General features: G+C 38.6%; 1 protein-coding gene across 6 annotated transcripts in view; it reads left to right on the forward strand.

The window, feature by feature from the left end:
- Positions 1-14,067, forward strand: part of LOC119692522 (lysine-specific demethylase 3A) — a 146,937-nt gene that overhangs the window by 86,321 nt on the left and 46,549 nt on the right. The window contains exons 1-2 of one of the 6 annotated variants that reach the window (XM_048629471.1): positions 6,548-6,653; positions 9,216-9,257. The exons of 4 other annotated variants lie outside the window; for them this stretch is intronic. In XM_048629471.1, the coding sequence (XP_048485428.1) occupies positions 9,239-9,257 (19 nt within the window). In that variant the 5' untranslated portion in view covers positions 6,548-6,653; positions 9,216-9,238. Of the gene's footprint in view, positions 1-6,547; positions 6,654-9,215; positions 9,258-9,767; positions 9,820-14,067 lie in introns of those variants that run through there. One more of the 6 variants, XM_048629470.1, reaches the window with a different exon arrangement.

The following is a 14,067-nucleotide window of genomic DNA, read 5'->3' on the forward strand; positions in this document are numbered from 1 at the left end:
ACGTACAACAAACATCGCCCGACGAAAGATATATGGCCAGGGCGGGCGGGATCAATCGGAGAAAATATTTTTAATCCAGTTCATCACCTGAAAACGATTTCTGACTTGTTTTGTAAATAAGCGCCGCCATTGCGATTGTTGTACAGGGTGTTTCAATTGAGGTATTGAATGCTGAAATTACTAAAAAAATATTTTGTTGAGCAACTTTTGATGGGGAGTTAAAATAGAGAAGAAATAGGAATGACCGGAATTACCAGTCGTGTGACCGCTTTATAGCTTAAAATACCAATTTTGCTACATTTTGTACCTATACAGATATAGCAGAGCGTTATAAAGAACTTATAACTGCAACTGATCCGTAACTCTTGTAAAAATAACCCTTCTTCCGAACTGAAAATTGCCTTCATAAACGGGAAACTTCCCGGTACGAACGTACGGTAATGAAAGTTTGATCGTGTATAGCTGGCAAGGCATGTTACCGCTTTCAGCTTTCAGGGTTGGCTTTTAATGAGTTTTCGACTTAATGTACATTTATTGTTCTTCCTGAAACGGGTTTCATGGGCCGGGTTGTTGAATAATAACGGATGTTTAATATTTCATGGTCTGTTGTTTTTACTTATTTCTTGCGTTTATACAGTTAATGCAACATAGATGCATAATGGCAAGTAATATTCGATCATAAAAAGTAACGGATCATCTTGTTGAAATATGAATAATACAGACATGTAGGTATATATTTCATGGAAATTCGTTAGTTTTAGATTTTACACTAAGTATTATATACTTTATGTTCTTTGTACGAGTTGACCACACATTTGAAAAAGTTATTCCTACGTTAACATAAATTACTTAACCTTTATTCCTAAACATAAATGCATAAAAATTATCTACTAACAACAGAAAACCCCTCTGGGAATTCGAAAATATCTTTCAGGGGTCGGTAATGCTTAGCTCGGCATACAATACACACCAAACAAGCATTTGTGTTTCATACGCTAAGGGTGAAGATAAATGGCCGCCCCCCCTTCCCTCCCCGCCCCGTTCCCCGGGGCTTTACGTAATCAAAGATAAACTTGCAGAAACCCTATCAAACTCAATTTAATATTAGTTGAAAGGCCACTTACTGAACTTTGCAACTACTTGTGTTTATCCACCTACACTAACTACACTTTCTTTAACAAGTAGGTAAGTTTAAATAAACAACTTGCTTCATCTATTTATAAAAATAGAAATGTAAATGTTTCAGCAACACTTCGAAAGAATGTTCTCAAGAAGTTGTGGATATTTCTGGTCCTATTTTGTTGTTGTTGTACGAAAATTCACGCAGAAAAAGGACACCTATTTGGCTTTCGGCCCATTCCGCAACTTTGGTTTTGTTTTAGTTGAGCAAGTCTCCAACGCGACAAGCCGGGGTATTTATAGACCTGAGTGAGTCACAGTTCATGATGAATAAGTACGTGGTGTAACTGACACGGGGTTCTAAGAACTTACTAATAAATGTTATTAAGCAATTGACCCGGCTAATTTAGAATTCACAGTAAGCATACAGTTTTACCCGCTGACTCTGTTAATAACATGAGTTTAAAAGAAAATTTACGTTCATCTGTTTTAATCCTACTTTAGCAAGGACCATCTTTATCTAGTTGCAGAAGTAATTACCGATCACATTAGCGAAGTTTGCCGGCTGCGACAAAACTTGAGATTATCTGTTTGAAGCCATTACGCTCTAAAAGGGCCAAGTTGTGAGTTGGCTCGAAGTTGCCAGCTGTAAGAGAGCGGAAGTAGGACTTGGCTCCTCCCAGACTCCTATAACGTGTTCATTTGCTATTTACTACTGGCTTGTTTACTGCTCATGTTTTACGTCACTTGGCTCAGCTTTTAACATACATACTAAACGATTTATAGGTACAGTCATTACAATTATAATTTAATTAAGTGGGCGATCAGTTTGAACTAGTGAACGCAATGCACGGCCGTGAACGCAGGAGTAATGAGCGCCGGGAATACGTAATGTGTTTGAGCAATTACAATGCTTTCATGCCCAATCAGCTGGAAACAATGGGCCAGTTTACACAATCAGGTTGTCCACAAGAGATGGGTCAACAAAGCGCTTCCACTTTTCAATTGTTTTGATCGAATTAAAGTCGACACGGCTTCAGTGTTCAAAAGGTCGTAAAACTTTCAAGAAAGTTTTCACGTAAAGAGGTTCGAAAATAATCGGTAAAGAAACTTCGTGGGTGGGTTAGGAACTTTGTCAATTCCAACCCCCCTTAGAGGGTGCGGGGGGTGGGCGTATTACGGGGAGTAGGGGATTTCCCCTCTACTTGCTCTATGGCAAATACCGCTTTAACTTTCCAACATAATTGCTGTCTGACTGTGAATAAACTTTGTATTACATTACTTAAGTTAATTTGTGCCTTCTTATTCATCGTCTAAGTTTGTCCTGTTTTTGATGGTGCAGCAGCGTTGAGGCAATAAAAGGCAGGTGCATTTGTTTCTCCTAAAATTAATTGAAACAATAGAGCACTAAGATGTAGAATGTCATTGAGAATGACATGATTAATACTTTAAAAGGGAATTGTAAGTCACGAGTTATGATTAGTCGTGCAACACGATTCTACTACATTTTTCAACGACCTTGGAGTGCTCTTCGCTGGTTTGTTGTTTAATTTATTATTATGAGCCTGAACTTAAATAACACGTTAACAGCTAATAGTTGGTATAAATAAGCCAACAATGCCTGTCAATTTACATTGCAGGTTAGTTTAGCCCATAGTTAGGTAGGTACATTAGCGTACTCATTAGTTAGGAGTGCTAGAATTTGGGACACTTGGGTTGTATTCATATTTTTATTTTTAAACCACGAGGTTTTAGTTGGCTACAGTTTCTACCTTGGCCTTAAAATGTTTTCGAGTCTCATACATTTGTTGTGATGTTCACCACGATTCTGATCGTTTCTCGAGTAAATAGCTACTAATCTAGTCGTTTTTGTGGTCACGACTTCTGGTATTTCCTCTCTGGTTCTATCAAGTGTTTACCTTCATTTTTATTTTAAAACTACATACTTAATTCTAATCGGTAATGTTGCTAGTACACTGTGAATACAGTTTGTGTTGAATATGAAACAGCCGCTCACGATGGTGTAATGTAGTTTGATAAACCGGTCCGAGCGAAGGTTATCTTTGTTGTTGCCGAGTCGGCGTGCTGAGCCAACGCGCATTCCTCAGCGAGCGAAATTAATTTATTATTGGAATGGACGAACGATAACGATAAGCCAACGAGGTCAAGCGAGATCGCGCAAAAAATAGAAACGCAAACTGACTGCGCGTGACTAAAGAACCCATGCAAAATGGCGGATCATGCCGTCTCTCTCTGGCCGGGAACTCTACCGTGTCTCTCATTCTAACATTTTTGGTAGTCGCATTTTTTTGCAATCTTTATTTTTTTGTCTGCACCGCAGGCTTTTTGTCCGATTTCACCAGAGAGCTGCCGTAAACAACGAGAGCGGGCATTTATTGTGTTAAAAAACATAATAGACTGTCGGTTGATATTAATCAAATTTTGAATTTGAGGAACCATCTTGTGTTTACTTATTTACAAAGTTCGTTACACACGTTTAAATTTGAATCTAAACGGCGTCTTACTAAACGGATGACCAGACCAGTGCGAGTTACTAAAAAGAAAAGATCTAAACTATTTTGCATAATGTATACATTCGCCATAGTATCTCGAATAATCTCGATGCCCGGAGGCCTGTTGGTAGCCGCTACTTACATTACATAACGGAACATCACTACTTAATACCATTAGCTGGTTGTGCTACGTGATTCACAAGCACTTACCTACTTACATAAATCACCCTCTAATTCATGAATTAGAGGATCATGAATGCTAAATACATTAAGTATCTAAAAGATCCAGGATCTTTTAAATGGAAGAAACAATCAGGAACGTATTAATCAAATGGACACTAGATAACGCGACATAAATTGATTTCCTTGAGACAATTATAAAATCTGACACTGATTCCTTATCCAAAAAAGTAACTGAATAGACGATTGTTCGGAACAATAGCTGAGAGCAGGTAGAGTATCACAAAGGCATAACAAATGATACACAAAAAATATGTTGGAGAATAGATGTTCAGAAAGTTGGCAACGTCGCATCAGCCGGGTCTGGTTTGGGATGTGATAAAGAAAACGTTGAATCATGCCACTCAAGCGAAGGAATGAGTTGTACAAACACCGAGTGTTAATTTACTTTGCACATGGTATGTTTAATGTTTATCGTTTTAGTTTAGAAGAGTCATTAGAGGTTTTATGACATAACAAATCTAATGAACGGATATGACGTAATAATAATTAACTACATAAATATTATTGCTGATTGTATAGCCTTATTTATCTTAATGAGTTAGGTACCACTTTATGACCATGTGACTTAAATGGTATTAAATCCAAATTGTTCCACATGCTTACACCTAATGAGAAATTTGTTTGCCTCCATTAAGTCTATAATAGCCTTTTGTTTCAAAGCCTTTACTAAGCTCTATTGTTCCTCAAAGGTATTGAATCAGTTTCATGATAGTGTTAACGCTAAAAGCCCACGTCATATCGGTAACTCGATCCATTTGATACACCCGATACCTGTGTGTTGTACTGACATGTTTGTAAGTGCTGCTGCTTTATACCGGAGTTATCCCTCATTTAGTAAATCCACCCGAAGCTGGCCTAGAATATACGCTTTTGTATAAGTAAGTACTCTATAAGATTGACATATTTTATCATTTTCTTTGTGACGAGGAGGCAAGGGTCTGTAGCTTACGATTGTCCTGTAAATAGGTATATTTTGGAACAAAAAAACATGTGGTGCAGGAATTGTTCCGCTCCGCTTGTGTTGCCAGCCGGATGGCGCGACACATGTGATGTTCGAGCAGGCGAGCCAAGATGGCCGCCATTCGCTTTCCCACGTTGCGCGCCAATCCGCACGCTTTATTCTCATTCCTTTTGTATTGTGTGCATCGTGACTTTTTGCATTTTAGTGCTAATTTTATTCCACCGTTTGCGTCTTGGCTCCGAGAAGTCACGCGACGGTTAAATGCTGATAGTAAAACATATGGGTGCCTAGTTATTGATTCCATAAGGGCCACACGGTTTAACCTTTCGTAATGTGGCGATTCTGTTTATTTTGGAAAGTGTAGCAGGCGAGGCGAGCTGTAACACGTGGCGGTGGTGTGTGGCTCGAGCTGCATGTGTGAGCACGCACTGCCTCCTCCGAGAGACATATGTGGGCCACCGAGACCCACTTGTGACTCACTCAATTATGAACAAGCATGTATTTCCACAAATAGATCACCCGAACAATGCGTTGATTCGACTGCTTAATTAACTCGTATCAAATGTACCCAGATATGGGCGTGTATAAATAAGGCTCGTATCTTTTTGATTAAATCTAGTTTATATCTCAGTATTGTTGTATGAATGCGATATTTCATTAGCATTTTTATTATCTAAGCCATTGTTCTGGTATTCCGTTAAGCCGCGGCTATTCACATTGTTTCTTCGCTTCCCGCGCACGACATGATGTCATCTCGTTATTCTTCCACCTCGCTCGTACTTGTTACATCTACATAAGTCCGTGTCTGGTTCTTAGCATTCCACGCTTCATCAAATATTGAAAGAGCATTGTCTCCACCTCTCGATGAGTTTCTCAACTCACAAACCGCTCCCGATAATGAGGCCATTCTTTCCGCGGCGTGAACGTCTGCTTTGAAGGTTATTTTAAGGTCAATTGAGCTATTCGACAACACAGGAAAGCATTCAGCGCTAATCATATGCGTAAACGATTAAAAACGTAACACGAACACGATGAATAGAATGTTTGTAATTGAATAATGGAGTGGTTTAGACGCGATCACGCTAATTTCACTTCTTCTGAATGATGAATAAAACATTAGATTATAGATGCCTTTATATTATCAAGATCTCTTCAGGCGATGTGAGGAATATGACCAAATGTGCGGAGTGTGGCTCGGATGTGTGTCACGGCTAGTCGCTAGTGTGCAGCGGAGCTCATTGCCTCTCAGTGTTCAATCTTCATACATATTCACCAGGCGCCGGACTTTGAATGTAGTCGCCATTCGCCATTGGCCCGGCAGCACACGGTGCATACTAAACCACCACCGACACTAAGCGGACGCTATCGGCATAAAAAACAGGCAGTTGAATTTCGCAAATTTCGGTTACGTATACATAACTCTAACACAAGGGTACAATGCCGATAACTGAGCGACAATTGAACACCTCGGATTATCAAATTCGCAGTGCTATCTCTGTAGACAAATAAAATGTAACTCAATATAACCGAAGTCACAGTAAACATTCTTATCGTAAAAATTCCATTGGATATTATGTAGTTTATACACAAGTACGAGTTATCAGCTCATTTAGTGTGACCCACTTGGTAGTAGATAGAGGTTATCACATGACAAACTGTGATGTATTGCTGGTGCAATTTTCTTATCTGCTACTTGTGTGTCTACTTTATATTCAGTTAGAAATTGTTGTTGATTTATCATGTTTATCAACCTCATTGTTCGCGATACTTCTTTTTATAAACACTCTTTGTTTTAGAGCATTTTTTTTTGTTCAACAGCTCTGGGCCCCAAGTCTACTAAATGCATTAGAGTATAATTGTATGTCGATTGTATGTCGACAGCGCAAAATTACACATTTGGCAGTCTTGTATTTTTTAAGACCATAGTGTCAGCTCGATGGAAGTTGGATGGAAGCCACTCATAATACATTGAACAACACGCTAGTCCACTGACAAGTGCCACACCGATATCGTCTCTCGGGTGACAATTTGCGTAGTCCACTATTTATTGACGTTTCCGTCAGTTGCTTCATTACGGTTTATCTGTCAAAAATTACCATTCTGAGGCCATTGAGCAGATACACCTAATATACACGTATTATTCAGATGTTGTCATAATGGATCGGAATTATAATTTAAATTTGCGGTGGGAAATGCTAATATTAGCAGACAGAGTGGACAGAGGTCGGCGGGAGTTGAAGGAGCGGCGTCGAAATCGCGCCTTCATGAGCCGGAATGTCGATCCTCTCGTGAGTTTGCCGGACTCGGAGTTTGTGAGGACATTTCGCCTCAGTAAGCATGTGGTGAAGGAGATTGCCGCGGATTTAACTCCCCTGATAGCCAAAGAATAACGCAGGAAAGATGGTATATCTATGAAGGTTTGGAGCCGTCTATAATTTGGCAAAAAATTGTTCTGAACTGGATGGTAGAAGACTATCTAATACTTAGGTATACTTATTATACGTTTCAGATACTCATTGCATTATTCTCTTAGCCATATTTTTAACATACTCCGAAAAAAGGAGCAGGTTCTCAATAAAGTTTTAAAATCTTGAATCTTATAAGCTTATTAATTATAAAATAACTATCATCATATCGAGTTACTATCCCGCATTGTTGTGCAGATCCGTTATGTTCGGAAAGAAAAGGAGGACATATGTTACCAAGTAATAAAACTGTTCTAAAACAGTGGCTTGTGAAATAATTATTATCCGACAATCTCGTGTTTGTGAAAATCATTATAACCAATTTCAGAAAGAACATAATGTAAATATGGATTAGGCATTTAATAAATACAATAAAAATAAAAGAGTTACACACTGATTTAACTTTTATTTATCCTTTCCGTTTAAACACACTGCTATACAAAAAATATAACACATTAGTAATCCACACAATGAATGCTGGTTGAGTTGTTAGTTGAAACTAAATAATGGTAGTATAGTATACTAAGTATTCTATTATTTGTGAGGGTGTCAGTACCAGCACCTAGCTCACTCGAATGGAGCCTTTGTGCATATCGCCTTAAGGTCTAAACTCCACTCCTAAGCTTGGACCATTTCCTACCACGCTGGTCCTCTGCAGGTTTGTGGGTTCGAAAATCTAGATATGCAGGTTTTATCACGATGTTTTCATTCACCGTAAGAGCGATGGTATGTACGGTGGCCTGCGCCTAAAAGTATACAGGCGGAGATTTTAAAATAGCGATCTCAAGCTCACATGCTGCTCAAGCACATCCACATAAACACCACTGCTACACACATCACACACAACACGTCCCCGGATTTATAACAGATGTAGCTGGTCCCTTCATCATCAGGGATCGCTATTTTAAAAACTCCGCCTGTATACTTTTAGGCGCAGGCCACCGTACACTGTGCATAAATTCCAAAGTAGTTACTCATTGGTGACAATATCTAGATCTGGAGTTTAATTTTTAGTGTTCACACTGCTATACAAAGTTTCTGAAGGCCACTCAACAGTATACACTGAATCATTTTGTTGTATGATGCTGTCCTCTACGTTTCCAACCAAGTTACTGTTACGGTCATAGTCTTGGTGTCTGTAAAAAGAAAAAACATAACTGTTATCTAAGCAAACAAGCATACATTTGGTAAAAAATAAGTTTGTAAACAGTAAACAAACTAACCTCCGAATTAGGTGCTCTTTGAGACCGCTTATTTATGCGCCTCTTTTCCTTAATTCAGCTTTCAAAGCGTGCACAACTGCACATTCATCGATAAATAATCCATATTTGCGATAATTTCGCGAAGAGATCACTTTTCAACAGGGAAATGAACGAATTCGTCTGTATGTTTTTTTATCCACAACTAACAGAGAAAACCGAAACAAAACAAAACGATACAATGTTAAAGTTGACATAAGAAACAAAACCATATAATAATTATATTACCTACTCTGTGTAACAAACAAATCGACACGACAATAGAGTTTTTTTTTTGCCTATGGTCTTAATTATACAGCCAGTTTAATATATGAAAAATATATTTAAATGCCATAACACGTCTTTTATTGATTTTAAAAAGCATCGAATCAGATAAAACAGTTATACTTTTAAATAAATAGTGTGAAAAATCTTCAAATTAAGCCCAAGTCGGACGATCCGTGCATGCTGGCTTTACAATTCTAACAAAAGCGGCAACACTGATAATATGCCAAGATGACGTCACGATCACTCTGTGTCAATAGCATTTATATTTTATCGAGACTGGCCGTGAGTCGTAGGGACTACCGTTTTTGGGCCAATCACAATGGAGTCTCTATTGAGTCTCTATAGGATATCTGCATTGATATTTTTTATAACCAATAGCAGACTTGAGGCCCTGGTTTCAATCATGTTTCAATGTTGTGTGTAATCAAAGGTGACGTAAGTTATCGTAAATTATACCTACAATCTAAAGCAGTTCTAGAGTAGTTTTATGTGGGTGTTTTAGTGTCTGCCTGTGGCCACGTAACTCCAAAAGGTTTTAGGTTAGGTTATTGAGCCCAAATACATTAAATTAACGACGTAGTAATTGTCTGTGTGAATGTAAGTAAGCACTTAATTTTTATGATCAATTCAATCTCCTTCAGCAAAGCTTTAAACCGGAGGCTTATAAAAATAAGTTATAAATTACATGTCAGTAATTCGTGCCGTTTAAGATTCCATTTGATTCAGTAAGCAAGATAAACCTCTCTGGCTCGCATGGCTGGTCAAGGTGACCTTCCATCGTTTGCGTTCAACTTAGCATCTTCCTATTCAATGCTAATTTAATCAGATCGACAACTTTGATTCTCACATTCTAAATCACATTTGACATTAATGATTTTGATCTTCTCTTATAGGTTATTAAATGCACTCAAAAACCACGTGTTGGAGCGGCGGCCATTTTGCTATAAATAGCAAGATGGCGTCGAACCGTTGTTGCTTGGCGAAAGTAGTCGGTAATTATTAGCGGGTGTATATTGGATGGAATTGTTTGCGAGCGAGGTGGCTGGCGGTAGTGTGGTCTCGCACGCAACGCTTATTTTGATTTATATCGCTCTCTTGTTTTCACTCGGTCGATTGTTCGTGGTTCATATTCTCGTGCTCGTATCGCATTGTTTGCGACGACCATGGGAATCTTAACCCGCAAGTTTCGAATGACCTTTATGGCTCGACGATGACGCTCCGCTATTGTGCTGAATTCAATTCAAATTTCAAGTTCACGCTCATTATCCCCTTAACTTAACAGTTGGAATGTTGTTTTTTTAAATATTGTAAAATAAGTTGTTTACGTTTGTGATTTTAACATGGTATTTTTAGCGGTTTAGTTATAAGAATACGTAATTTAAGAGGAAGATAATAAAATTCTTTGACGTCTCTACCTTGGGCTGTTTACGTTTTATAACTCTCAACATTAAACTGGTTTGATCTTTATGCTGAATAATGATCTTAAACTATTTGCTTAGTTACTACGTTAGTTAGTTACCTACGTATTACTTTTAAGTTTTTATGTACGAAGGAACATTTATTAATAAAAATAAGTACCTACTTCAAGCTTTGGCTAATCCATTGACTATATAATAATATGATACCTATGTTATAGTGAATATAGCTAATGTACTTTTTATCAGATGATTCGCGATAACTCCACGTAAGTACCTACTTATGTTCGTTAGATAAGAATAAGACTACAAACTCACAGCGTTATCTATTTCCAGAACTTGTAGAGATAATTGCTATCAAGGCCACGGATCAATTTCCACCCACTTCGGCAGACTATCCATCACTCTGTTTACCATGTAGAGAAAAAGCAATTCATGTCGCTTAGTAATATGCTCACAGCTAATGAAAGAGGCATCGACACCGTCTCGTATGTATGTGTATGTAATGTATATGTATTTATGTGTTGACGGTAACATGCGCGCTAATTCATTATAATTTATGACCGGCATTCTGGTTATTATCACTCCGCTGTATAGTACTAGAATAGATATAGGCTGGTGCGTGGGCGATTTGTATTATCACGCTAATGGATAAGGCCGGCCGCACACCGACTCCGCGCATTCATCGACCTCGTTTCGCAACGTTTTTATTCGTTCCGCGACTTTTAATGCGGTTTTTAGACGTTCAATGGCTTCACGGTCGCTGGAGTCGGACTCAGAGAACTGTTCATCACACACCTGCGTTTTCCTTTCAGTTTGTTGGCAAAAAGCAAATGCTCTCGGCACACGATATTGTGATAAATTTGCGATATAACATTGTGAAGGTGAACTGTGAAGTCGGAAAGTTCTTAGAATTTCTGAACGCTGGAAGTCTGTATATTGTTGTGATATGCGAGTCACGGAAACGGAATTTTCATCGCAATGTTTGAATGCAGGGAAATGCTCAAGTTGTGATTCTTGGCAAGCTTTTGTTCGCATTGAAATAGTATCGGTTGTTTGGCCCCGCACTGCACTGTTTGTTGCAACAGATAATAGAAAATGTAGGACAATAGTCGGCGGTCGGATTGAACAAGCGATCGCATGCTTTATGGATACAAGTTTAGTTCAATTAACTACTATCCGAAGTCAATAGCAAAGTGACGAAGTAGTTACTGCGTCTCAATTGCAGTTATCGTCGAGTCATTTTTGTTTGCCTCGTTACAATCTTATATATACTAGTATTTACTGAGTGGACGACGGCGATGTTTACTCGGTTAATTGGAAGGGCGATAGCACTGTATCAGCGGTAGTAGGGCGGCATTGATTGACCCCGTTCGGTTAGTGAATAAGTAACGTATCGAGTTTACGAAAACATGGCTATTTATATCGCGCTGCGCGTCAGCGGAGCAGCTGCGCGGGTTTCTTGTTTGCTTACATTTGCGGGCACATACAGGGAGCAAAGTTGGCTAAGTGCGAGAATGTTTCCCATACACACACAACACACGTAACGCATGGAAGTTCACATACACGCGTGAACTGACACAGCGCACGCCGCGATGAAAACTCCTACATTTCTGCTCTGTTTATTTTCATTTACACCGACGTTGTTTAATTTAATAACGTTACGACTTTCTTGCGCAAAAACGTGCTAAATCTGCTTTTAAGTTGTATTCATAAAAGCGTTATAATTTGCGGCAGTTTCGTGACCAGTTTTAAATGCCACATATTGAAATTTCATCTGTCCAAGACCGGTGCGGCGGGTTTGTGTCATTAACGACCGGTGGGACCACATTTGTAATGGTCTGGTTGTAGAATGCTTAAACCCGATCTGCGAAAAGATAATGCCAAGCAATTAGAAAGCTGGAGAAAGAGTCTTTTGAGATAGAGGTATGTCATCACGTGACGCAATCGATAATTCAGTTCATAACTCTAGTTAGATTTCAGAGATATTATGTACAATATGCTCAACCAAACTAACCCAAGATTTACGCGTTTGAGTTTGTTATTGCAGATTTCATTTATAACGACACTTCATTTACTGATGTTGATAAATCTATTAGATTGATCGTTTCCATTGAGCAAAAAATGTCCCCTCTTGGGCAACATCCTTTACCGGGGCTGTTCAGCCATAAACTCGTGCGTGAATGATTGCGGGCGACCAAATTAATAATCGTAAAACTCGGAGAAATTCTTTATCGGATACTTAAATTGGTCGGTGGAATCCTGTAGACTGGCGTTGGCATCCGGCGATATACGATATACCTACATATATAAAGCACATATACCATGGATCCAGTTCTGCTACATAAAGGGGTTTGCCCGCATACCGATCACGAAAGGCGCTCGGCCGGTCCCTTTACGGGAACGGCATCTGTTTTTATGTCCTGCGCGTTAGCAGAACCGGTCCGTAAGGTGCAAACCGTCCTTTACGCCGAGTAATTGGTGGTCTGCATTTTTATGGTAAATGAGGTCGCATCGAAATGAGATTGAATCGTGAACGGTCCGCTAACAGTTGTTTTGTTCCTGGCCTGTCTTTGGGCTCTCGACCTTATAAGGTGCGGCCAGACGGCCCGAAATGTGTACTTGTAGCAGAATCGATTAGTGCTTACGATAAGTATTAATTTATATTAAGTACCTAAGTGTAGGTATCTTTATTTATGATGTAGATAACGCTGCGAGGTATTTTCCATTTGATTATCTGACAGTTTAATTATGCAATGTGCCTACAAAATGAATGAAATTATTTGCGTAATCGAATCACTAATATTTTAGTTCCTCAACCTTACATATATCGGACATCCTTATTAACTGGTTTATTAAATTAATTAGCGGTTGACCCTAATTTGAGAAATGATCATAAATAACTAACACATTAATTCATTTACAAATCATTACGTAGTTAGGCAGGTAATGTGAGTAATAGAGGCTACTCGGTTTCCACGGCAATCATAGCCAATTTGTCTTCTTGAATGATAAATTCCCAACCAGTTTGCTTTTACGATTAATTGTTTTCGCCAGTACCTGCCGCTACAGCAGCCAATGAACGCTTAATTGAATCTAGAATCTAGACCAGACTTATCTTTTAATAGCTGCTCAGATAATTATTAAAACAATGCAGGTGTAACCCCGATACCCAGGCTTTATTATCGTATTGTTGAAATAATCACGCCATTTACTTATCTTTGTGTTATCGTTCAAGTGTTACTCACAGCTTTGTATGTACAGAAACAGACAAACAAATACACCGATCAATAGTATTTTTCCTCTCTACTGTTGGCACGGAAACGGCAATGCTTATCTCAAATACGAAGGGCATTTGCTATAATTATTATGTACTTAATTACTTACATAATATTTATACAAGCTGGATTTTCCACGCAAAGCTTTCCCAGAAATTCCGGGATATAAAGTAGCGTTTGGCAGAGAACTCAAGGATATTTTAGCATTGTAGGTGAAATCATTTTGGAATCTGTTTAGTCAGTAATTTTTTGAGTTAATTCGAACACACGTAGACCTTCAGTAAAGTCTTAAGTCCTACTACATTGATGGCCATCTGCTTCAGATTTTCCTGAATTCTTTGCTCGTGAACCAAGGTGAATTGCCCGAATCGGTAGATTTAATTATAGCCTGTTGATATTTTAGCCAATTAAATAGGTTTTGCGGGAGATTCGCTGAATATGAGCCCCAATTACACTGGCATTTTTCTGAATACCGACTGTACTTACCTATTATTTAGTTTTGCTACAACTACATTGATGGCTAAAGACTACTTTATTGTTTAGACTT

Source organism: Plutella xylostella, chromosome 23 (genome assembly GCF_932276165.1).
Source record: "Plutella xylostella chromosome 23, ilPluXylo3.1, whole genome shotgun sequence".
Taxonomy (NCBI): Eukaryota; Metazoa; Arthropoda; class Insecta; order Lepidoptera; family Plutellidae; genus Plutella; species Plutella xylostella.